General features: G+C 52.9%; 8 protein-coding genes across 8 annotated transcripts; 6 read left to right on the top strand and 2 right to left on the bottom strand.

Annotated features, from left to right (window-relative positions):
* Window positions 1-66: 66 nt before the first annotated feature.
* Window positions 67-1,381, top strand: CTHT_0057500 (uncharacterized protein; the record flags this gene model as incomplete). Its single annotated transcript, XM_006696007.1, has 4 exons — window positions 67-107; window positions 241-599; window positions 665-776; window positions 844-1,381. The coding sequence occupies 4 exons, from the start codon at window positions 67-69 to the stop codon at window positions 1,379-1,381; spliced, it is 1,050 nt and encodes a 349-aa protein (XP_006696070.1).
* A 281-nt stretch (window positions 1,382-1,662) lies between these two features.
* On the bottom strand, window positions 1,663-2,330 carry CTHT_0057490 (uncharacterized protein; the record flags this gene model as incomplete). Its single annotated transcript, XM_006696006.1, has 3 exons — window positions 1,663-1,805; window positions 1,863-2,220; window positions 2,289-2,330. The coding sequence occupies 3 exons, from the start codon at window positions 2,328-2,330 to the stop codon at window positions 1,663-1,665; spliced, it is 543 nt and encodes a 180-aa protein (XP_006696069.1).
* A 1,661-nt stretch (window positions 2,331-3,991) lies between these two features.
* Window positions 3,992-6,556, top strand: CTHT_0057480 (uncharacterized protein; the record flags this gene model as incomplete). Its single annotated transcript, XM_006696005.1, has 3 exons — window positions 3,992-4,281; window positions 4,364-6,223; window positions 6,280-6,556. 3 exons carry the CDS (start codon window positions 3,992-3,994, stop codon window positions 6,554-6,556), a joined length of 2,427 nt encoding a protein of 808 aa, XP_006696068.1.
* Window positions 6,557-7,272: 716 nt separating this feature from the next.
* CTHT_0057470 (putative polyadenylation factor) lies at window positions 7,273-8,384 on the bottom strand (the record flags this gene model as incomplete). Its single annotated transcript, XM_006696004.1, has 4 exons — window positions 7,273-7,860; window positions 7,918-8,036; window positions 8,095-8,220; window positions 8,333-8,384. 4 exons carry the CDS (start codon window positions 8,382-8,384, stop codon window positions 7,273-7,275), a joined length of 885 nt encoding a protein of 294 aa, XP_006696067.1.
* Window positions 8,385-9,094: 710 nt separating this feature from the next.
* CTHT_0057460 (putative prohibitin protein) lies at window positions 9,095-10,167 on the top strand (the record flags this gene model as incomplete). Its single annotated transcript, XM_006696003.1, has 3 exons — window positions 9,095-9,347; window positions 9,433-9,788; window positions 9,850-10,167. The coding sequence occupies 3 exons, from the start codon at window positions 9,095-9,097 to the stop codon at window positions 10,165-10,167; spliced, it is 927 nt and encodes a 308-aa protein (XP_006696066.1).
* A 725-nt stretch (window positions 10,168-10,892) lies between these two features.
* Window positions 10,893-11,556, top strand: CTHT_0057450 (ubiquitin-like protein; the record flags this gene model as incomplete). Its single annotated transcript, XM_006696002.1, has 4 exons — window positions 10,893-10,903; window positions 11,089-11,143; window positions 11,316-11,398; window positions 11,472-11,556. 4 exons carry the CDS (start codon window positions 10,893-10,895, stop codon window positions 11,554-11,556), a joined length of 234 nt encoding a protein of 77 aa, XP_006696065.1.
* Window positions 11,557-16,598: 5,042 nt separating this feature from the next.
* On the top strand, window positions 16,599-19,574 carry CTHT_0057440 (beta-glucosidase-like protein; the record flags this gene model as incomplete). Its single annotated transcript, XM_006696001.1, has 6 exons — window positions 16,599-16,907; window positions 16,965-17,223; window positions 17,287-17,506; window positions 17,566-18,868; window positions 18,948-19,456; window positions 19,526-19,574. 6 exons carry the CDS (start codon window positions 16,599-16,601, stop codon window positions 19,572-19,574), a joined length of 2,649 nt encoding a protein of 882 aa, XP_006696064.1.
* Window positions 19,575-20,564: 990 nt separating this feature from the next.
* Window positions 20,565-22,963, top strand: CTHT_0057430 (uncharacterized protein; the record flags this gene model as incomplete). The annotated part of the gene is made up of 3 exons (XM_006696000.1): window positions 20,565-20,909; window positions 21,062-22,193; window positions 22,374-22,963. The coding sequence occupies 3 exons, from the start codon at window positions 20,565-20,567 to the stop codon at window positions 22,961-22,963; spliced, it is 2,067 nt and encodes a 688-aa protein (XP_006696063.1).
* Between the last annotated feature and the right edge of the window lie 1,195 nt (window positions 22,964-24,158).

The following is a 24,158-nucleotide window of genomic DNA, read 5'->3' as shown; positions in this document are numbered from 1 at the left end:
ACATCGCTCGGTTGCGGACGCCTGTTTTGAAACACACACCCGTCAGTCTGGGTGGTCACTCTGGACATGGCTCCCCGACACTGTAGCCAACCACGTCCATCGGAGTAGTATGCCCGATGACGAGTCTTGTTTGCTCTCCTCCGTCTGCCTTGATCATTCATTCACTGGTCACTGAACTTCGCGATCAAGCGTGAGATAGGACCAAGGCCAGTAAGTCGCTAACCATTGTTGCCACCATAGTAACGCCCGCCTTCGCGGTCAGAAAGGCACAAACTCGGGTGCCAACTCCCCAAGTATCGAGCAGCAGCAACAGAAACAACAGCAGCAGGGCCAGGAGGGGAACCAGCTGTCCCCTACAGATCAATCAGTGAAGCTCCCGCCAGTTCCTAAGTCACCATCACTTGCTGAGACCATGGGTATGGACCAGGCTACCGGCATGATGCCGTCCCCCGAAGAGATGCTCGCCGCCTATCGCCTGCCTCCTCTCAAGCCTCTTTGGCTCAACTGCAACTATGCGAAGCACATCGTCAAGGGCAATTTCATGACGCTGAGCACCAAGCCAAAGACGGTTGAACTGGGCGAGTGGATCGCACACCAAGGTGAGTTCCATCGGCTTGGGGATCGGCGTCTTAAAGAGGTTATTTATATCTAATCTCTCTCACAGTCGTTGAACACTGGCGGATATTGTACAACTATATCCGTCTTGTTTATGACAAGGAAGCAGATGGCACATCTATCTGCAACCCGAAGAGATGCCCAAAGATGTCAGCTGGCGCGTGAGTTCAATCCCTTCCCCCCCTGAATATTGCTTGCACGGGGCCTCTAATCGGCCACATCATCCAGCAACCACTCCTTTACATGGCTCAACAGCCGCCTTCAACCCGTCGAGATCCCTGCCCACGAGTACTTGACCCTTGTGCAGCGGTACATCAACGGAAAGATCGACGACACCACCATCTTCCCGACGGATCCGAACGGCGTGTCGTATGCCGACAACCCGGCCTTCTGCACTCCGCTGCCGGAGACCAGTCCCGACTGGCTGGGCAAGCGCAGTGGCTTCCCACAGAACTTCTTCGAGACCTGCCAGACCATCTTTCGTCAGATGTTCCGTGTGTATGCACACCTATACTGGTCGCACTTCGAGGACATGTTCTGCCTGAACCTCGAAAAGGCTATGAACAGCTGCTTCAGCCACTTCATTCTGACGGCGACGACGCTGAACTTGCTCAAAAAGTCCGACCTCGAACCAATGCAGCCGCTCATCGATCTGTGGGCTGCTCTCGGTACCTTCCCTCAGGGCACCAAGGCTTACGAGATCGCCAATCTGGCGGTTGGTCATTATCTGATTCAGAAGGCGGGCGGCCCTCCGCCACAGCAGTGAACGAATTCAGACACGACCTTTGGAATATCACCTCAGGATCTGCCCTAATAAGCACTGTTGCTGCACTGCATATTTCGAGGAGGATTCACGGATACCCTACGGTTCAGATTTAATCTCAGTTTGAGCTCGACTTGGGTTGTCATGTTGGGAAGCTAGGATAAGCATAGCATTGCATGTCGCATACCGCTAGCATCTGGAGCTCATCAATCGGCCAATGTAGTCCTTTACTTGCATATAGCTGGTCGCATCCTCCAGAGAATGCGTCCTGCCAGAAAAACAACTCACGACGCAACCACCTCGCTGACCTTATACTCGACCATAGGCGGCTTGCCCTTTTCCAGAATGATTTGGCCGGACCCAACGAATACCTTCCCTGCTAATACAGCAAGATCTAGGTTGCCTGATTCGAATTCCACATGCGTGACTAGCCATTCAAGTTAGGAACCCCAGTTTGGCATCGGTGCAAGAGGGAAGAGCTTACAGATCTCTCCAAAACCTGTTGTTGTCGCATCTGGCTCTCCCCTTAAAACCTTTCCAACCGCACCTCCCATGTCCACTTTGCCTGTATACCGAATATACAACAAGTCCCCCGTGGTTCCGTTGCGTGCCAGGGCCCGGACATCGAGAGTCACATAGGTCGGTCCATTTGCTTTCGAGTTTCCCACTTGTGATGCAGAGGTGGGCGGAGGAGAAGCTCGGATGAAGTCGGCACCATGCTCCAAAGCAGCGTCCACTTTAATTGGGTAGTCAGGGTGCGAGCGAATGGCGCCGTTGGCATTGGGCAGGATACGGCCGAATGTCAGGTGAGGGGATATGGGTGCAGGGTCCGCGATGGGGACCTAAGAGATGCGAGTAAATACCATATCTAAGCCAATGTTTAAGCCAATGTTTATAGGCAGTGACTTACATGGATGGTAAAGGCTGGGATAAGCTTGGGAAAGTTGGTCATGGTGGCTTGGGTGCTTCGGCTAAGATTCAATCAAGCTTCAAAGCAAACACCAATGTGAAATGCTTCATATAGATGGGTCGGATATGGGACTCCGTGGACGTCTATTGTTGATTTAAAAGATTTGCAGCATGGAAAGGAAGAACCACAGAACAGAACGCTGTGGCAGGTACGAGGATATAGCATCACCTACCCCCAACGAGGTGAAGGGAGGTAGGTCTTGCTGTACCCCATACGATCCTTATCCACTTTCCTTCTCGTTGCCCGGGCCTCGACTCACCGAACAGTTTCAGGTGTAGTTAAATTTTGCAGGCTGGGCCAATATTACAAAAAAGCAGTTCTATTATATTACATCTCCTGGCTGGAAGAACTCCGACGAAGCTTTCTCCGTTGATTGGCAGCGCCATCTATGAAACACTCTTGTGCGATGACAGGGGCTTTACGATGAAAGAAGCTCGATATGACACCCGCATTTGGTTTCTGCACACCTCAGATTCAGACTATTCGCTTAAGAGTGATATCGAGGAGGGTTTGTTCTTCCTCCAGGCTGGCAGTCTGGCTACCTACCTAAGTACCTATGATCCCCAGTACCACATCCATTCTTGAGCCACTACTGCGTAACAGTATGATGCATGTCTAGTAGGACATGTGTCGAATGTAGCTCAGCCAAGAAGTTCACCTGCAGCGGATGTGCAAAAAGATGAAAGCTACGTAGTGTACACAGCCGCAGCCTTGGTCTCTTAATCCGAGTATTTGTTAAACAGCTGGAGTGCTTCGTCCTACCTGTGATCACTGATCTATAGGCTGTCACAACCTGTCAGTCACATGCTTGGACTATCACCAACTGACAAAACCTTTCAAATGCAACGGGATTGATGAAGAGTTCTTTTGAACGGCGTAATGAGTTGATGGCAAACCTGTGAATCTGGGTTCATAGGTATTATGGCTGAAGGATGTAATCTGGACATAGACATGTGAAAGATTACCACAGAGAATGTGAAGGGTGTCAAGTGCTAAGCTGAGCCGGGCTGATTCTACCTGAGGGTCCGTGGGCTACTGCATTTTGAGCTGACATCATTCACCCAGGTCTTGGCATCGAGTACTTCCATCCTGGATCTCTTCTTTCTCACACTTCACCTTTATTCTTCGCCGTTAACTCGACATGTTCACCTGCAAAGTTTGGCAACCCCCATAATCGTCAGGAGGTTGCTTCTAGCGTTTTATTATATCTAGAGCTAGGAACACTTTACAGGACCTCGCTATCGCAATACTCTCGAGATCCACAAACGTCTTGCTGGCTGAGATACGGAGAGGTACTCTGTTCCTATTTCTTGCATCCCACGTGGCCCCAATCATCCTCCTGTCTCTACGCCAGCGGCACCAAAACTATCGCATCACCGCTTGGACATTTGCCGCTTGTATCCGTCACGTTACGGGTTCAAGACCGCCTCTCTATTTGCTGCCATAGGAGTTATCTCTGGTTGGCAGAGCTCCAGGCTTTCTGGCACCAGGAGCAACCTGCTTTGCTGCTCGCCCACACCCCGATCCCCCACCAGCCTAGCCCACTCAGCCTGCGCAGCCCCGGCCCCAGAGGTCCGCCCCGTCGGATCGAGCTGAATCCCCGATCCCGTTAAGTACATCGGTCATCCGTCGCCGACTTGCCCATGAACCGACCAACCGGCCAGACGCCGCCGCCGAGCGGATCCGCTCCTACACGCGCTAACCCGCTAAACACCCCATCCCACCCCGGTCACTCGTCACGCGCGCGCAAGCATCATCGCGGAGGGAAGAAGAACAAGAAGTCTAGGAGGAAGTCGTTCGCTCTCCTTCCTGACATGGCCCAAGACAGCGTCAACTCGGAAGGCTTGAGCGAAGCGCCCCCACGCTTTTATTCCCGGCCAAATCATAACCTGAGCAACACAAGCCTTGAAAGTGCGGCATTGCTAGACCATCGGTGTGTCTGAGATGTCTCCTGCTCAGCCCACGGCCGAATGACAAGAATTATGTACCAATAAGCTAACGCGATCCCTTTGCAGAGACCAGCAGCCATTCTTACGTCCGCGGCGCCCGTCCATGATGGCAAGCGCTTCTTTTCCGGCATCGCAGCCTGCCACTCGATCGAAGGTCAGCGGGAATGTTGAACACAGCGACCGGGAAGATAACGAGACCGCACCTCTTCTTTCCAATCCGTCGTTCCAGCGAAGCGAAACCATCACAGTCTATGGCTCAAATGACACATCTCAGCGCAGGAGCGGGCCTGCCAGCCGACGCAACTCGAGCAAGGCGAGCAGTCATCGCCGGGTACAGACCACAAACTACAATGTCAATTATCCCCCCTCGGTTCCGGGTTCTCCTACCATGCGCCCATCGGACCGCCTCGAGATGAGTTTTGGCGACGTGCTACTCCGTGATGATCTTGAAGGAGACCAGCGATCGCCAAGGAGAGATTCTCTGGATGAGAGCGGTGATCGTGGAGCATATCCCCCTTCTCCCCAAGATAGGAGGAAGTCTATCGCCTTACAGGCCCAAAATGACGTGTGCTTCCCACAGGAAGGCTTGTCAGACGTTGCCGACGACGAGCTTGCTCCTCAAGAAACGGGAGCGTTCCGCAGGAGGGCCCGCAGGCGGCGTACCAAGTGGCCAAATCTGGCGATTCTGGAGGAATGGAGTCGCATGGAGAAGGAAGGCCGCAGCGAAGAGCGCCGTGTCAAGAAGATTACGGAGCCTCAACTGATCAATGGTCGGCTGAGGCCTGTCCACCGGGGCTGGTTCCAGGCCCAGGAAGAGGCCCCTTATCGCTTCACCTACTTCAACGAGGAATTCCCGAGCACGATTCACAGCCAGACGATCTCGGAGCTTGTTCAACCTGGCGGCACCTTCAAGGAGCTGTTCATGCCAGATCCCCCTATCTTGCCAGATAGCTCCGAGAGCGAGGAGGAGGAGCCTGATAGCGATCTGCAACAAGTTCTTCAGGGACAAATTGGCGCGCCTAGCATCCCTGTGAATCAGCCAACCCTGACCAGCTCACCCAAGGACATCGGGTCCAGGAAGCAGTCCGGCACCAGTGACAAGAATTTATCATCGAATGGAGCGGGTTCAGTCTCGGCTGTCAAATCCCAAGATCCCAGCAAGTCTCCCAAGTCGGAAAAGCCCCCAAAACCCCCAAAGTTTGGCGAGCGACCAGTCTGGTGGCTGGATGTGCTCTGCCCCACGGAGGCCGAGATGAAGGTTCTTTCTAAGGCGTTTGGTTTGCATCCCTTGACAGCCGAGGATATCATGATGCAGGAGCAGCGCGAGAAGGTCGAGCTCTTCCGGAACTATTATTTTGTCAATTACCGCACCTTCGACCAGGACCAGACCAGCGAGAACTTCCTGGAGCCGGTCAACATGTACGTGGTTGTGTTCCGCGAAGGCGTGCTTAGCTTCCACTTCAGTGTTACGCCACACCCGGCCAACGTGCGCCGTCGCATCCGTCAGCTGCGCGATTATATGATTCTCTCCTCTGACTGGATCTCGTACGCCATCATCGACGACATTACTGATGCTTTCGGTCCCCTTATCCAAGCCATTGAAGACGAAGTTGATGAGATTGACGACGCCGTCCTGCAAATGCACTCCGCAGATGATCCAACAAGTCGGGATAAGAAGCTTCAGGAGGGCAGCGGTGGTGACTCGGCCGAAGCTGGTCGCGACATGCTGCGGCGCGTTGGCGACTGTCGCAAGAAGGTTATGTCGCTTTATCGTCTGCTGAGTAACAAAGCAGATGTGATCAAGGGCTTTGCTAAGCGCTGTAACGAACGCTGGGAGGTGGCGCCCCGGTCGGAGATTGGCCTGTACCTGGGCGACATCCAGGATCATATTGTGACCATGACATCGAACTTGAGTCACTATGAGAAGTGAGCACTACTCCATTTTGCAACTTGACAAGATGAAGCTGCTGACGGTTGGACAGGATCTTGGCTCGCTCCCATGGCAATTACCTCGCACAAATCAACATACGTATGAACGAACGTCAAGAACAGACTGCCGATGTGCTGGGCAAGCTCACCGTCCTCGGTACCATCGTCCTGCCTATGAACATTATTACTGGTTTGTGGGGCATGAACGTGTGGGTGCCCGGCCAGGGCGCCGAGGGTGACCTCCGCTGGTTCTCGGCAATCACGATCGGACTGCTTGCCTTTGGACTCGCGTGTTACTGGATTGCGAAGAGGGTGTACAAGATTGTGTAAAGGGATTCACTTGGCGGCGATTATTTATGTTTCTTGGGTTAAAAGAGGTATGAAGTTCTGAGAGAGGCATTTGGTCTGCATTTCTTCTACATTTCCGTTTTGGATAAAGGTTTAACTGACAGGGCATACATCATATACATGGTTTGGCGTTTGGCAGGGAGGAATGTTATGTCTTCGGCGGCCATAGAAGATTATTTATCAAACAGTTTTGGATACCCCGAGGGCTAGGTATGAGCTGTCTCGGATCACTAGGTCATCTTCCCATAGCGTCTTGCCTAGAGCGAATACTTCCAGAGCAAATACCGATGACTCAAAGGATTATATATGAGCCTTCCCTAGTGGCCTTAGACAAGCTCGGTTATTCAAGCTCTAACAGTGCACAATATGTTCATCTTAACACAGATTTTCTGTCAACCCCAAAGAGCCTATACCACTTTAGCTTTCCTTTCTTTGTCAAGCCCTGGACGCCGAAACTCCCAAAGCTCTCCCCGGATTAAGAAAGAGCGATATACTTAGAAAAGTAGCCAGTTGATTACTGGTAAAAGCCGGCCAAAGAGAATAAGCATGCAGCTATTACGGAAGCTGGCGGATGCTGGTGATCCCTTCCTTCCAAGAAGACCATTCTGCTTTCCCTGCAGGCTTCTCTTCTTTTCATTTTTGCAGATCTCTAGCCATAATAAATGTGGCAAAGCTCCTGGAATCTCATTTCCCTTCGCTCAACGCTTCAGCTGAGCAGCATAGCTCGCCCGTAGCGCCATGATTTGCTGTCTCTCCACTTCAGGAAGTTGATCAATCGTCTCCTGCGGCAGCTCCAGCACCGCGCGCATCAGCGCTTCCGGATCCTGCGCGATAGCAGCAGCCCCGGCAGCAGGCTGAGCTGCAGCAGGTGGCGGCGCAGCCGCCGGAGAACCCCCAACCGGTGTGCCTGTGGCACCAGGGTACCCGTACGGAGGGGGCACCACCGCGCCGGGAATGGTTGACGCTGCAGTTGTCGCGGCGGTCGGTTCCAGGACGGAGTTGATGGCTTCAGGGGAGACCAGGCCCATAATCAACAGGGCTTGGAATACGGCATAGCTTAGCTGGGGAGCCTGGGTGAGGAGTTCGGTGGCGCGGGCTGGGTCAGTGGTGGCGAGTGTTTTCATTTGCTGGAGGATGTCGAGGAGTTGGGCTGGGGGGAGGGTGTTGAGGGTGCGGGAGATCGCGTCGGTGCAATGGACTCCTGGGGGAAGGTCCTTGCCCTGGGGGAGAGGGGGGAGTGTGGTTGAAGGAGTGCTGCTAGTTGGGGAGGTGGAGTAGTTGTTGGTCTACGGGGATGTTAGCCAAAGTTAAGAAACTGGAGGAAGTTTAAAATAGGCACATACAGCGCCATCGCGATCGCGATTGTCGTCGTCACCGACTACCTCGTTGCTAAAGTCCACACGTAGCTTGCGCCCCATGATCTCGTAGTCATTGAGATTGCGTACAGCTGAAGCAGCTGAGTCTATGAAAGGGGTCAACAACACAATATCACTGGCCTGGACAGAAGCGAAATGTAATACCGTAGTCAGGAAACTCAGCGAAGCCGAAGCCCTTAGGACGACCAGTTTCGCGGTCATACACAAGCCGGAAGTTGAGTACCTTGCCGGCACCGCTGAAGATTTCGGTGATTTGCTCTTCAGTCAAGCCTACATCAAGTTGTTAATAGGTTGGGTTTTGCTACAACGATGCCAGCAAACGGTTCAAACAATGGCTCAACAACAAAATAACACCTCGAACGTACGAACAAAAGTGACTCACCATATGGGATATTGCCCACAAAGACAACACGCGAGGGCTGCCGGGTAGACATGGCGCCGATGACTAAAGGCCTGCTTGCGCTTGCGCTGCAGACAGCTGAGGGAGATGAAGAGCAATGAGGGTGTTAAATGGGAATATGGGCGCAATCACAGAAGGACAACGGTAGCCAGAACGTAGCCGGCGCGACACTATGGGGCAATGAATGCGCAAAGGTCGGTTGATGTAAAGAGCAGGGAGATCAGTAAGAGACTTAGAGAAGTGAGAATTGGAGATACGAGATGTTGGGACTGTGGGACTCGGCCAAAGGCACAAGGGCAGAGAGGACCTCGGGACCAGCAGAATCAATGGGCGTTCACCAGAAATGGCGGGGTAATAAAGCAATTCGATTTCTCAATGCTTTTCCCTCAGAGCCCTAGACAAGTTTTCTGCTAAATGCCCTTTGGTTACCAATTCAAGGGGATTGAATGAATTGTGCTGTCTAAAAGTCGAGGCTCGAAAATTGCCTGCATCAAAAGCTCCAGACGCCAGATGAAGGTACGTACCGCCACCCAGCTCTTAACGCGCAGCTGAGAGCACGTGACATGGATGCGACGATCCCTGGCCGACGTCAAGGTTGAGTGTTCACCGAAGAATGGTGCACGGACCATCTTGCAACCAAAGCTCCCCAACTGTGGTTCCCCACATCACCGCGCAGACCGAAGTGCTAATGGAAGTGCTGCAGCCACTCTGGTGACAGCCACTGCATGTCGCTCCCTCAGCAAGATGGCGAACCGCAACCCATTTGAGGAGTACGCCAACAAGTTGAGGCAAGCTGCCGCCAGGTCAGGCGCCCGCGGTGCTTTCCGTGGCATGCCGGGCGGCAGCCCTCGCGGCCTCGGCGGCGCTGCTGCCACCTTGATGCTTCTCGGTGGCACTGCCTTCGTCTTCAACAGCTGCCTTTTCAACGTCGAGGGTGGTCACAGAGCGATCAAGTACAGGAGAATAAGCGGTGTCAGCAAGGATATTTACGGCGAAGGTGCGCAATAGCAGCTCATGGCGCCTGGCGGTGCGATACACGTCACGTCTCTCAAGACCAATGGCTAATGCAAGTGGCGCTTCAGGTACCCATTTCATGATCCCGTGGTTCGAGACGCCCATCATCTACGATGTCCGCGCGAAGCCGAGGAACGTCTCCTCTCTTACTGGCACGAAGGATCTTCAGATGGTCAACATCACCTGCCGTGTCCTTTCCAGGCCCGATATCCAGGCGCTGCCTCAGATCTACCGCACCCTCGGTCTTGACTATGATGAGCGCGTGCTTCCGTCGATCGTCAACGAGGTCCTCAAGGCCGTCGTGGCCCAGTTCAATGCCAGCCAGCTTATTACCCAGCGTGAGATGGTTGCCAGGCTTGTTCGCGAGAACCTTGCCGGGAGAGCTGCACGCTTCAACATCCTGCTGGACGATGTGTCTCTGACGGTATGTTGCGGAGGATTGAAGCAGAAATTTTCTACAGAGGTCTTGCTAACTCCCGTCGCAGCACCTTGCCTTCTCGCCCGAGTTCACTGCTGCTGTCGAGGCCAAGCAGGTCGCCCAACAAGAGGCGCAGCGCGCTGCCTTTATCGTCGACAAGGCACGTCAAGAGAAGCAGGCTACAGTTGTCAAGGCCCAAGGTGAAGCCCGGGCTGCGGAGCTGATCGGCGAGGCTATCAAGAAGAACAAGGCATATGTGGAACTGAAGAAGCTAGAGAATGCTCGGGTGATCGCACAACTTCTCCAGGAGAGTGGAAAGAACAGGTTGCTGCTTGATTCAGAGGGTCTGGGTCTGAATGTGTTTGAAGATCAGGAGAAGAAATAAGGGATTGTGGCACATTCGGCTGAAAAGGGGAGGAGGGGATGGTTGATGGCAATCTCCGCTGTATGTGTATGTCATGGACTTGGGGCCAGGTGGCCGCCGTGTACAAGTAATTTATGATTGGAATGGTTTTGGGACTGAATCTTTGGTCTGGTTGAACGCGAGTTCAAACTGTCACTTAACAGCCCTCCTCCGCAAAAGAGGGGCCTAACATCAATCAACTAACCCCCTGTAGGTGGCAAATCCGTGAGTGACTGAACGATTAACATCATACGGTGATACCGGTGTACCAATATAGAGCATTGTAGCATGTTCAGGACCCAAAAAACAACAACTTCAAAACAGCCCATGGTGCTTCAAAGTTGCCTGACCATACAGTTTATTCTTACATGGTCCCACTTCACAAATTCATCAGCAAGCCGCGCGGCAGATGGAGCAAGGCAGGCCATTTGCCCCACTACCCCTCCCCCGCCTGCCTGCTGGCATCTGGCCCGAGCTGCTGACTGATTTGCACCCACCATCCTCAAGACCCTTCCAATCAATACGAGTCCCATCTTCCGTGACGCCAACTTCTCACGCTTTTTATTCTGGGGACACGTCTATCACTGCTTCAAGCAGGTTTCTCACTGCGCACTAGTCTGGGTGAATCAACCTTCACAAGGCGCCAGAACCAACATTCCGTCAACAGGACCCTTCGCTAAACTGTTGACCATATCCATCTTACAAAGATGCTTATCAAGTGAGAATGACCCGATAATGGGGACGGATGGAGCTGTGGTTCCTGAGTCTCCCGTGCCTTTTTACACTCATGTTCTCAATCCCTCACAATCGACTACTCCCGAGACCATAAAAGTGAACAGTAAGAAAAGCAAGCCGCTGACCAGGGATCATGCCCCCCATATTGGGGCTGTGTTGGGACTAAAGGGTACGCACACTCTCCGGCAAGGAGATTGATCTCGACATCGAGCCCACCGACCCGGTATGTTGCACTCGCGCGTCCTTGACATCTGTTTTCAATATGGCTTCGACACCACCACTTTACCCCCCATACATACCATGTCACATCCCAAACCCTTTCAGAACATAGAGCAACCAAACGCAAGTTGTCTAGGCATGACTGACGCAAGCGACTATCCCCGGCACACAAACAGGTCTCCAGAATCAAGGAGATCGTCGAGGAGAAGGAGGGTATACCTCCTGCCCAACAGCGTCTGATCTTTGAAGGCAAGCAAATGTATGTTACATGCTGTCTCCTAGGAGCTCTCCCTTCTCAGACGGGCGCACATTCTTAACCTTGTTAACTCTAGGGTCGATGACAAGACGGCAGCCGACTACAAACTCAAGGGCGGTGTCACCCTTCACCTTGTCTTGGCCCTCAGGGGTGGCTTCTAAACGATGGGACAGACTGACAGGTCTGTCATGGCGGCCTGGGTTTAGGGAGTCTGTGCTTCTGTGACTGGAGAGCCAGAGGATTTGGGTAAGACGAGGTTTGAGGGGCATAAAGCAGGCGCATTGGCGGTCTTCTGCATTTTTTGCTTTTGGCTTTGCTGAAATACGGAAAGAGAAGGGAATAGATCCCTTTATTTGGGCAGCCACCCGATTACAACAAAGCGTTGGGGAGAAGTGTTACATGTGTGGTTTTGTGTACCAAGGTGTCTGGTTTCAGACAATCCTGTTGCTCTGTTCACGAACAGCGGCGTCCGTCCAAGAATTGATTTTGAAAGATATCACTTGAAGGCGTTGAATGCAGCTCATTTCATCTCTTGCAAACTATTAAGTTTGGGCATGATCATTCACTTGCTTTCATCACATTTCTCTGAGCCAGACGTGATATATCCACTTCTGATGAGCAACCTTTTCAGTTTTATCAGATGAAAACGGCTGATACCCCTGTATTGAACTCCCAAAAAGAGATTTCAAACTTTCCATGTTCAGAATCGGCATTGGAATACAACAGTTCCATGAAAATGAGCAATCGCTTTACGAAGAATTCCTCTTAAAAGATTCAGCCTCGGGTTTAGCCTTCCATCGCCCAGTCTTCGGTTTTCTGACCATACATAAACTCATACAAAATCCAAGTCGAAAGTCTAGTTTAATCTCTTTTATCAGTTGTTTAGAGTCAAACTCACATGATCCAGACTGAACCTCAACATTGGTTACGATGCCTATATTCACGCTGACGCTCCCCCCCTTTTTCACTGCGATAATATCCAAGTACGAAGCAGCACGGATGATGTCCATGGATTTAATCTTTTCAAGATTCTCTGCTGTGTTCCCGTCTTGTACGGTGCAGAGAAAGTCAACCCACAGATAGCGCACTCTGATCTCTTTCTTTTACAACATAACATCGCTAATGGTTTTGGAAATGTTGTTACTAGTCTCCAATTTGTCAAAGGAAGCACCTAAAATTTCAACCTCGTGAAGAATATTTTTCATTGTGGTCACCACCTTGTCAGTCCCCCAGACATAGCTTTAGGATAACGTAATTAAGTAGTCTGTTGTAGAGAAAAAAAAGACACCCAATCTCAACATCAATATAGCGGAGTTTAATCGCAAGAACTTCTTTTGTATGTGATGCCTCTAATTTCTTTAGAAAACTATTTTCCTCACATTAATGTCCATACTATCCCTCGCTGACCTCAGGCCGATGTTTCATCAAAGCGAAATCATTTGTCTCAGGCCTAATAGTTTTGGTGCGGGAATCGGCTGCCCAGGCCAAGGGTGTACTCAAAACATCAATAAGAAAGAACCTGATAGAAAACGCCTGCCATACTTCAGGTGTTGGATTCCCGGCGTAGCCTGAGAACTCGCCAGAGACGGTTCCTTGCCGACAAATGGACGCCTGAAGACGCCAAAGACATCCGCACGAGTATCGGAGTCCTCAGCAAGGGCACCCCTTTTAAGAATGCGCAACCGTGCGAGGACCGGCAGATACAGTGGACTTTATGATTGTTCACCAGTTCAGAGATTATGCCCAGGCTGTAAACTGGCATTTTTTATCCCTAAGCTTGAGTGGATCAAGAGATGAGCATATATCACAAAGCCAATCATCTAGGTGCGTTATATCACGGACTGACCAGAGCGCAGTGGTGAGAGTTCGACATCAAAACTGGGTAGATTCATCACTAAGCATCATTAGCCTGCTCAACTGCTGTGTAGTTTGTTTCGCATTGGACTCGAGCCCCATCTGGTCGGGCGGTTCAAATATGCAGACAGTGAAATGATAATTACGAGAGACGATAGAAAATCTGCCAAACAAGAAGGCTTGGAGGAATACACGTGGGCCAATGAACAGTTGGGCTCAGCAACAATGCCTTAGGAATTATTATCAGGTACAGATACTTCTCCGCAGATAGCCTTCTTTGCTAGTTTGGCTCCTATGCAACAGTTGAGATCAATAGGGGAACTTACAGACCATACGACTGAATGTAGGCGTTGTGGATATTGATGAAATGGCAGATCATCGAAGTTTTGCCTTTGCCCAAATCAACAAACTGGTACACCGAAATGGACCCGGAGCCACCTATCTAGGGACGACACAATCAGCACTTGCTTAATCCATAGGGGTAGAAGTTTTCGCTCCGCGCTTGTTACCTATCTCGTCTAAGATCTTGCTCAGATCGGCAGGGGGAGTTTGCCTCTATCCGCGGTCAGTGAAATTCATGTGATTGAGAAAGGTATCCATTGCCAATGAGGATTCTTTACAAAATTCACGGCGTCGCAATATGGCTATATGAAGATAAGGTAGGTTACGGAGGCTCTTGAAACGCGGTAAGGGCATGGCTGTTTGCGCAGGGCTGCAGGTCAGCAGCACACTGGCCGGAATGCAACCCGTAGGGACGTAGGGACGGAGCCAGGAGAAACGGGGGGCTTTGGAAATACCTCCTGCATCTAACTATTTATGTTGAGCATTAGAGGAGGCCATTGGTTGTCAAAGCGTGCAGATGATTTGATGAGAGGGGCTAGGGATCTTGCAAGGTTGGAGGTGCTGGGATGCATCCACATTCCAATCCAATGGGAGCTGGAGAGGTTTTGTTGGTGAAGCGGTGCTGGACGTTATATCTAAGTCGCTGCCAAGACTCTGAACAGGATGGAAGCTACAACCCAATCCTGCGCGATTTGGGATCATATTTGAGCATTGATCTTAAGGCAGGAACTATGCGTGTGTAAATAGGACATAGGCAGGCGCCTAGGTAGCTAAAAGGAGTGGGATTGCAAGTGCAAACGCGGGAGAGGAGTGTGGCGTGACTCAGGCCTCTTTTGTGGGAGTTTTCTGCCCCCATCTCCACAGTTTTCTCGAAGCCTTCGGTGGGATGGTTCAACGCCACATCCCGTCTCTTTTCTCCGATTTGTTCGAAAACTGCCCGATTTCCTCAATCACCTGTGGCTTCTGTATGGTAGTACCAAGTTTCGAAGATCAGGCCTTGCTGCCCAGCATGCGGATTCCACTCTTCCAAGATATCCATGGATATTGACGTTTTAAAATTACCAGTTTACCCCCGTCCTTTAGAGTAACACCGAAGAGGCCGATCCGACCAGGCCATCGGATCTGCTGCCGCTAGCACTAACCGTTTGATAGAGCAGATCCCGCAGTTATGTTCCCGACAACTTGTGCCAGGGGTCATGTATATGGCATGGCATCAGGTCCACCTGGATATGTAAGTTGTACGATCAACCCAATTGGTTAACTGCGACGGTTCTTGGTTGCAATTGACTGTTTTGTAGCCTTACAGTTCTCAAGAGAAGCCAAGTAACGGTGGGTGTTGCTAAAGTGAGACCTTCAACAACCTTGTCAATGGCACACAACGAAGTACAGATACAACCAATCCACGTCGCCGGGCCCGCCCTGCCATGGAAAACGGGCCGGGCACCCGGCCCAAGCGAAAGGACTGCCGTTTCTGACCTGCACTGCTCCACGGCCGCCGTGCTGCAATGTTTCGTCATTGATCTCGGCTCCAAGCCTCATCTTCAGACCGAATAGCATTCTACCGGCCGAGTTGCTGTTCTGATCGACCTTTCAATGTGGCATCCCGAGCCAAATCCAGCAAAATCATGACCAGGTTCTTCTCCAACAGTCAGAAAACCATGGGTTTCAACCGATTGGCTTTCAAGAGCTAGCATCAAGTGTCAGCCCGCGGCTGTGTACATAGATCAACTTGATATGCGGTCTCTCCCGGCCTCCCGTGGTTGGGGAGAGGATCAATCTGCGTCATCAAGAAGCGCTAGTGAAGGTCTTAATGGAGCTGCTCTCATAAAAGGGTGTGCTTGGCGCAGCTCTGACAGGGATTTTTCACCCAACAGTCCAGTGTGTTTCTGCTCGACGGCTATCTCGGCACGAAGACACCGCGTCAAGAAACTTTCCTGGATGAAGTAATGTTCAGCAACTTCATTCGAGGAAGTGTGCCGAGGATAGACAATACCTATCTGGAAATGAAGCCTCGCTGAAACCAGTCGTATCCCTGTTCTCTCCCATTCCCGGAGTATACTGAACTTTCTCCCGTTAATAATGGCGATGTCAAACCGCCATTGCCTAGGGTGCGTCTTATACATCCTAGAAGGCGTCAAAGGCAACTTATACCGCCAGAGTGCTACTCCCGGCCGCTTGGCATCCGGGATGCAACAATATCCCTACCTCAACTTTGATCCCTCAGAGAATCCACGTTTCTCCTCCCCCCACTGAAACGAACTCCTAGGACAATGGAGGTCTTGGCTACCGGAGAGAATCCATTTTGCGCAATAAGCCTGTGGACTACCGGCCTTTCCGTGATGTGCCTGATCTCGATGCTACCGCTCAAGCGGTCCGCCTCATCCGATATGGCTATTTGTACCCGCGGGCGGCAGTCAGAGAGCGGGGGATTGGAGGATCGGAAGCGTCGAACTACTCCGTAACCCCTCCCATGATCCGTGACTAGGTTATGAAGACGCCACGGGTCTGTTTATTGCTCAACGTGGGCATGCTCCTCCGAGATGTCTGCTTTAGGTAGGTAAATAGGACAAGCGTTTCCTCTCCGCAAATGGTCCGTCTCCTCTAGTTCTCTCATCTCGCTCACCGGGAGAACCGACTCCATCCTACTTTGTCGAGCCCGGTTTGGCCAATCTGTAGATGGTCCTCTGGGGCCTTTCTCTGCTTTTGGAGTGCACAAGCGAGAGGGCATGTTGAGAGGCGTGCCCAACAAAACCGGACCTTGACTTATATAAAGCTTTCGTTCTTATCTCTTGTCGTCTCGGTCGTTTACTTGCAAGAACCCCGGCAGCTGGGTTGCCATCCGCATCACATACCCGCTCTTCTAGTTCAACACGTATCTTGCTTGTGTCGGCCCTGTTCTACACTAGGCCGGATCCCTTTCCCTCCATACTCATCACCGAGCGTCGCCACTTGGGCGAGTCTTGGACGGGAGATTGCACAGCTAGACACTTCCCATGCAGCAGTTAACATGGCCCAGGATATCTACCCCAATGGTTCTCCAGCTGGCAGTATCGATGCCAATGGAACAACTCCTAATACGGAGTTCTCGCCCCAAGATAGTCCTGTTCTGCAGTATCAAACTCTCAACTCAAAAGACAAGAAGAGACTGCTTGCGAGAGAGAAATTGGCCACCTTGACATTGGAAGAAAAGATATCCCTTCTTACTGCTGCCGACTTTTGGAGGACCAAGGCCCTTCCTGAAAAGGACATTCCTGCAATCAAGACAAGCGACGGACCCAATGGCGCTCGCGGGTCGATCTTTGTCGGTGGCACCAAGGTAGAGTATACCGTGAATCAGGGATATGGTTACAGTCATGATGCTAACTGTCGCCAGGCCGCACTCTTCCCCTGCGGCGCCTCGCTTGCAGCGACCTGGAACAAGGAACTTCTGTATCAGGTCGGCCAGCACCTTGCCCGGGAAGCCAAGGCTCGGGCAGCTAACGTCTTGCTGGCTCCCACTGTCTGCATGCATCGACATCCGCTGGGAGGACGGAACTTTGAGTCGTTCTCCGAAGACCCCCTCTTGACTGGCAAGCTGGCTGCCCAATATATCAGGGGACTGCAGGACGGTGGGGTGGCGGCCACGATTAAACGTTGGTTCTCTCCCGAGTATCTTAATCTCGAGGGGCAACCGGATGCTGACAGACAGACATAAGACTTTGTGGGCAACGAGCAGGAGACGAACAGGCTGACAGTCAACTCGGTCATTGCTGAGCGGCCGCTCCGTGAGATCTACCTGCGTCCCTTCGAGATCGCCGTGCGCGAGGCTAGGCCGTGGGCGCTCATGGCATCGTATAACGCTGTTAATGGTGTTCATGCTGACATGAATACTCACATTCTGAGGGACATCCTTCGTGGTGAATGGGGCTATGATGGGTAGGCCGTAGTAACATGGATAGCGAACAAAAAGGCTAAGTCTTACTGACCCTTCGTAGAACCGTCATTTCCGACTGGGGCGGCATGAACTCGACCGTTGAGTCTCTCAAAGCCGGCTGCGACATCGAATTTCCCTTCTCAACCAAATGGCGCTTTCACAAGCTCCTCGACGCCCTCCGCGCAGGCAAAATCACCGAAGAAGATATCGACCGCGCAGCCGAGAACGTTCTCACACTCGTCGAGCGCACCAAAGGCAGTGACCTAACTCCCGAGCCCCCCGAGCGCGAAGACGACCGCCCTGAAACCCGCGCCCTGATCCGTGAAGCCGGCGTACAAGGCATCACGCTCCTCAAAAATGACCGTAAACTCCTTCCCCTGGACGCAGCAACGACCCGGGTGGCCGTCATCGGCCCTAACGCTGCCCGCGCCATTGCCGGAGGAGGCGGCAGCGCCTCCCTCAACCCGTACTACACTACCACGCCGCTGGATGGCATCAGGGCCCTGGCCAAGCAGCCCGTCACGTACAGCCGGGGATGCCACATCCATAAGTGGCTGCCTGTGGCGTCGCCGTTGTGCAGTGACAAGCTTGGCAGGCCGGGCGTGACGATCGAGTGGTTCCGTGGAGACAAGTTTGAGGGCGAGCCGGTGCTCGTGCAGCGTCGGCTGAACACGGATCTCTTCCTGTGGGACTCAGCGCCGTTGGAGAAGGTCGGCCCGCAGTGGTCGGCGGTGGTGACAGGCTATTTGTTGCCGCCAAGTAGTGGCAGGCATACGCTGTCGTTTATGTCGGTTGGGCCGGGTAGATTGTTTGTGGATGGGAAGTTGCTGGTGGATTTGTGGGAGTGGACGGAGGAAGGAGAGGCTATGTTTGAGGGGTCAGAAGATGTGCTTGTGCAGTTGGATATGCGTGAGGGACGGGCGATTGAGTTGCGAGTGGAGATTACGAATGAGTTGCGGCCAAGAAGGAAGCAGGAGGTGTTTGGGATTACTCATAAGTATGGTGGGTGTAGGATTGGATTCCTGGAGGAGGATAAGGTTGACTATTTTGAGCAGGCTGTAGAAGCGGCCAAGCAGGCGGATGTGGCAGTCGTGGTGGTTGGATTGGATGCTGAGTGGGAGAGTGAGGGGTATGATCGCGAGACAATGGATCTGCCGAAAGACGGGAGCCAGGATAGGTTGATTGAGGCGGTGGTTAGGGCGAACCCGAACACCATCGTTGTCAACCAATCTGGGTCACCAGTTAGCATGCCCTGGGCAGACCAGGTTCCTGCTATCATCCAGGCGTGGTATCAGGGGCAGGAAGCTGGGAATGCGCTTGCCGAGGTGATATTTGGAATACGGAATCCTAGCGGCAAGCTCCCGGTATGTGCCCCTTTCTCATTTAACCCGGCTTCACTGCCTCATTTTGCCATTGGGCCTCTTGCCACTGACATCTTCATAGGTAACTTTCCCCCGGCGACTGGAAGATACGCCAGCCTACCACAACTGGCCTGGTGAACACAACACGGTAATGTACGGTGAAGGCATCTTCATCGGCTACCGACACTACGACCGGACGCACATTCCCCCCCTCTTCCCCTTCGGCCATGGCCTGTGCTACACCCAATTCGAATACGGACGGCCATCAGTCACTCCCAAAATCCTGCGCGAGTGCGGCTCGCTCGAAGTAATTGTCGCTGTGACCAATATTGGCGACAGAGAAGGAATGGAGACCGTGCAATTCTATGTCAGGAGGTGCGACGAGAAGGGCAGGAACAAGAACAAGGTTGTCAGGCCAGAGAAGGAGCTGGTTTCGTTTGAGAAAGTTGAGTTAGAGCCTGATGAGACAAAGCACATTCGTGTGATACTGGATAAGTATGCGGTTGGGTACTGGGACGTTGGGGAGAATAGGTGGGTAGCGGAGCAGGGGAAGTGGGAAGTATTGGTTGCAGCGTCGGCAGGGGATGTTAGGTATGTGCTTCCATTTCTGAGATTTGTGTAAGTTTCATGCTGACGACTCTGTCAACACAATAAACACAGGTATTCTGCTGCGTTTGAGATTAAGAAGTCATTTTCATGGGTGTTTTGATTTTGACGAGGGCCGATCTACCAAGAGCCTCTGGAGGTCCTGGATTGTTGAAATGGTTTTGCTTCAATCGTACATATTGTGACATGTGTATTGTTTGGATACTTTGATGTCTGTATATTCTTTTTGTGTTGTGTTTTTCTTTGTTCTCTTTGAATCAACAAGTTCGACGAAGCTAGGCGTGTCCTTGAAGTCCACCTTTGGTGTCCGGCAACAATCTCATTGTCAGTACTAAGCAGCTACCAGGATCATCACTGCCTTCATCATTAGGGGGTTTGACCTCAGCTCCGAAACTGGTGATCTCAATACCAACGATATAGCCCTATATCAAACGATGCCGGCTGGGATACGGCTGAAGCATGAAGCAAGCGGCAGGATCGAATATGGGCAAAGTTGGACTTCTCGAACTTTTGTGTCTTAACCCCTGGGGTTAAAAAGCGCGGGGAAAATTGTGCTGGTTGACCCCACATCTGGAGGTGATGCCCCACAGCGGCAGGATACCCGAGTTCTAGGTGGCATCTGGCTGGCCCTGGACGGGTAGACCCATACCAGGCGGGTCCCTGTCACCGCCTCCTTTTTTGGGGAAGGATTAGCCATATTACAGCATTGCGATCCAGGGCGCGCCAGCCCAACTCCAAAAGTCTAGCACCACCTGTCTCGAAGTCTCGATTTCTGGACTTCAACACCCGACTGGCAATCACTGGACATGCTTCCCATTTGGCTGTTCTCCAATTGAGCCTTTATCAGGCAGTATTACGGATCCTACTGATCAAAGGTCACAGCGCTCGGCAGATGCTCGCCTGAACATTCGTCTTTGAAGCCATACTTTTATCCCCCAGACGTTCATCTTGCGACCTGGCCACATCCAACCACTTCCGAACCTCAAACCAATCGACACCACTACCCTCGGCCCGCCCTTGCTTCATTCTCTGCGCTCTGGCGCACAGTGATTGCATCAGGGAATGGAGAAGCAACAATAGTACACATTCAGCCATGGCCCGGCCTTACAGCATGAGCAGCAGTAGCAGCAGCCCCTATAGCGGGGGCAGCGGCTACGGCTATGGCTATGCCCCCTCCTCCGCCTACCTGTTTGGCCGCGACCGCGACAACACCTCGCTGCTCGACGACATGCGCGCGCTCCTCTCTCACTCCGTCCGCTCCTTCATGCGCTTCTGGCGCGCCCGCGGCCGCCGGATGGCCATTACCACTTTACGCTCATCCGTGCACAGGTTACGGCAGAACATGACATACCGACGGGTCGTCAGCTTCCCGCATATGCTGGTGCTGGTGTGGGTGGTTATTATGTTGTGGGGGGAGAGATGGGCGTTCCATTCGAAGGTAGAGAGTTGTCGGTGGGAAAAGTGGGAGAAGTGGGTAGGTTTATCGTCTCTCTGTGGCACGCCGTCATACATTGCACGGGTTGCCGGAGTGTTTTTGCGGGGGTTCCGAAGATAGGAATGGGTTTTGCTAACGTTCTGGATGTCATCTAGCCGGCTGGCGCCCAACCACATCGCGTCGCTCTTGTTGCCGACCCCCAGCTCATCGACCCTCATACCTACCCCGGCCGTCCGTGGCCGCTTAATCCGCTGACCATGCTGCTGACCGACAACTACCTCCGTCGTTCGTACGGCCAGCTGCAGGAGCAGCTGGACCCAGACACCGTCTTCTTCCTGGGCGACCTGTTTGATGGTGGCAGAGAATGGAAGACAGCACGCGGAAACTTTGAGGACCCCAAATGGGGGCCTCATCCAAAGCACGAGCAGAAGTTTTTGAAAACATGGCGGAAGAAGTATGGAGAGTGGTTTTGGCTGAGCGAGTATGCCCGGTTTGGCGATATCTTTGTCAACCCGTGGGTGAAGTCCGTTGCGGGATCTAGCAAGAAGACGACACGCAGGAGGAGAAAGCTGGTCACCAGCCTACCCGGTAACCACGATCTCGGTTTCGGGTCCGAGATCAAGGTCGCCGTGCGTAACCGTTTCGAGACTTACTTCGGCGAGGGCAACCGTGTGGACGTGATCGGCAACCACACCTTCGTGTCGGTCGACACCGTGTCCATGAGCGCCGCTTCGTCCGAGGAAGCGAAACGCTACGATCTCAAAAACATCTACGAACCCGTCCAGAACTTCTTGGATAACATGAAGACCCTCAAACAAAAAGCAGTTGAGCGGGAACTCCTCCATCTCCGTGGCGAGCTCCCGCCAGGTCGCTACGAGCACAAGGTCGAGCCTCTGGCGCAAGCCAAGTTCGGCGGCAGCAAGCCCGCCGTCACAGGCAAAACCGCCCCCGACCTACCCACCATCCTGCTCACTCACGTGCCCCTCTACCGGCCGCCCGGCACACCCTGCGGCCCGCTCCGCGAACGCTACCCGCCCACCAAACCACCCAAGGGCCAGACCGAGCCCGTCGTCCCCGACCACCGCAACGCCATATCCGTGTCGCGCGGCTACCAGTACCAGAACGTGCTGGGTGAGCGCGATTCCGAGGAGCTGGTGCGCAAGGTGGGTAATGTGGTGCACGCCTTTTCGGGAGATGATCACGACTATTGCTTTGTGAGGCATTCCCCCGCTCAGGGAGGTGTACCCGAGATTACGGTGAAGAGTATCAATATGGCGATGGGGGTGAGTAAGCCGGGGTTTTTGTTGGTATCGTTGTGGAATCCGATTGATCCCGTCACGGGGAAATCACTGGCTGTTGGGGGGGAGGGGCAGCCGACGCTGCAGACGCATTTGTGTCTGTTGCCGAGCCAGTTGAGCACGTATATAAGGTATGCGACGTTCGCGGTAATGTCGCTTATCTTGTTAGTCGGGAGGGCATTTTTGGTGCCGATTTGGGGGTTGACGCCGTTCGCGCTTGATCTGGATGAGTCAAGTGTCTCTGGAGCGAAGGTGAAGAATGGGGGCATCCTTCCCATGTACAAGGCGAAGCTTGAAGACTACGACGAGTACGCCAACTACCCTACGTCTCTCAACAAGGGCGGCGGCAATCGGTCTAGGAGCAACTCCCACAAGGGCCACAGCCACAGCCACAGCCACAGCCACAGCCATGGCAACCACCACCCCGGCCATAGCAGACGAAAGAGCCGAACCATTACCACGGCTAGTAGAGGTGCAGGGAGCGGAGGATCTGGGTCAAAGTATGGTGGTTTGGAGGGAAACAGCAGTGGACGAGTCAGATCGGCACCAAGAATCGAGATTTCATTGCATAGTGATAATGAGGACGAAGACGAAGACGGCACGACAGGGGGGTTCGGGAAGTGGAAGCCGAAGAAGGCCAAGAAGAGGAGGGGCCCGCGGGGCAAGGTTGAGGTGGTGGTGACCGAGGCGTGGACTAGCGTGTGGAGGGTGGTGTGGATGGTGGGGGGTTTTTTTGTGTGGCTGAACTGGAAGGGGTAGGGGGATCGTAGAGATGGCTAGTTACAGCACTGTGTAAACACGGATGGATTGGGTGGGAGGACGTTGGCTGGCTGTTTGTACTGGTGATAAGTCATATGGGCGGGTGCGTTTGATCTTGATCTCAGGCCGGCTTTCATCCATGATTTCGGTCACATTCGAACAAAAGAGCGCGTACATAGGTACATTGTACACTCAGCTATGGCTTGGTACCATGATAGCATTGGATTTGCTGCATTTGCTTGGTCAGCTGCCGCTTCTATCGCCTCACGATGTCTTACGTCTTGCTTTGGCTCCTTCTTTCGTGCCATTATTGTCGTCAGCATCTCTCGGATAGATCGGCAAATAAAGCCATTCTGAGACGCGGCCTTCCCTCCAAAAAACGTCCCTCCAGGTCCTAAGTGCCTTGGGTCCCTTCCCCGCACCCTGTGCCTTTCCGCCTTGCGCCCTTACCCTGCCCTGCTGCCTCTTTGCCCCAGCCTCGGACCCGGACGCGAACGGGCCGCGTCCACACGCGTCCGCGTTAAAGTGTTCGCAGTGTCCTCCAGCCAATCCCGTCGCGCGGGGGCTGGATCTTGGCGCGTTCTCGGGTGGACCCTATTCCGACGTGCGACTCCACTGGGGGGCTGAGAGAACTCCACTTTATCTTTTTTTCGCGTCTTCCAGGTCACGTCACCTCGGCTTGGTCAGCTCCGGTCAGTTGAAATTTGGGAAGGTTCAGTCAGCTTTTCATCCACCAGTACGGTGGCGTCCTTGTCAAAGCCTAATTAGAGGGAACGGAGGCAAAGATCTGCCCTTGGTTCATGCAATTGACTTTTTTTTTGTTGGTATTGGTGATGATCACATTGATGAGGATTGACGGGTGACGGCAGCCGGACAGCACGCCCTTCCTTCTGCTGCCTGTCCTGTGGAACTTGTACTTCCCCCCCCTCCCCCCCCCAAAAAAAGCCCCTGCATATCCTTAATTGAAGTGACGCCAAAAAGCGCGTCTCGCTTTTTATTGCTTCCGCAGGCAGAAACGCGTTCTTCCCTTCCAACTCCCCCAGCCCCGTCGAAGCACTGGGCACGCACAGGCATCGTCCACGGCTGGCTGAAGCGCTCCGACTGGCTCAATCCTGCCTGGGACCCGTTATTCCTGGAAGAAACACGGCTCCCTACACAGGGGCAGGGCTGCATTACCTACACAGTATAGCACACT

Source organism: Thermochaetoides thermophila, assembly GCF_000221225.1.
Source record: "Thermochaetoides thermophila DSM 1495 unplaced genomic scaffold scf7180000011820, whole genome shotgun sequence".
NCBI lineage: Eukaryota > Fungi > Ascomycota > Sordariomycetes > Sordariales > Chaetomiaceae > Thermochaetoides > Thermochaetoides thermophila.
Note: the sequence above shows the minus strand (reverse complement) of the source record. Positions and strands in the feature narration are given on the sequence as shown.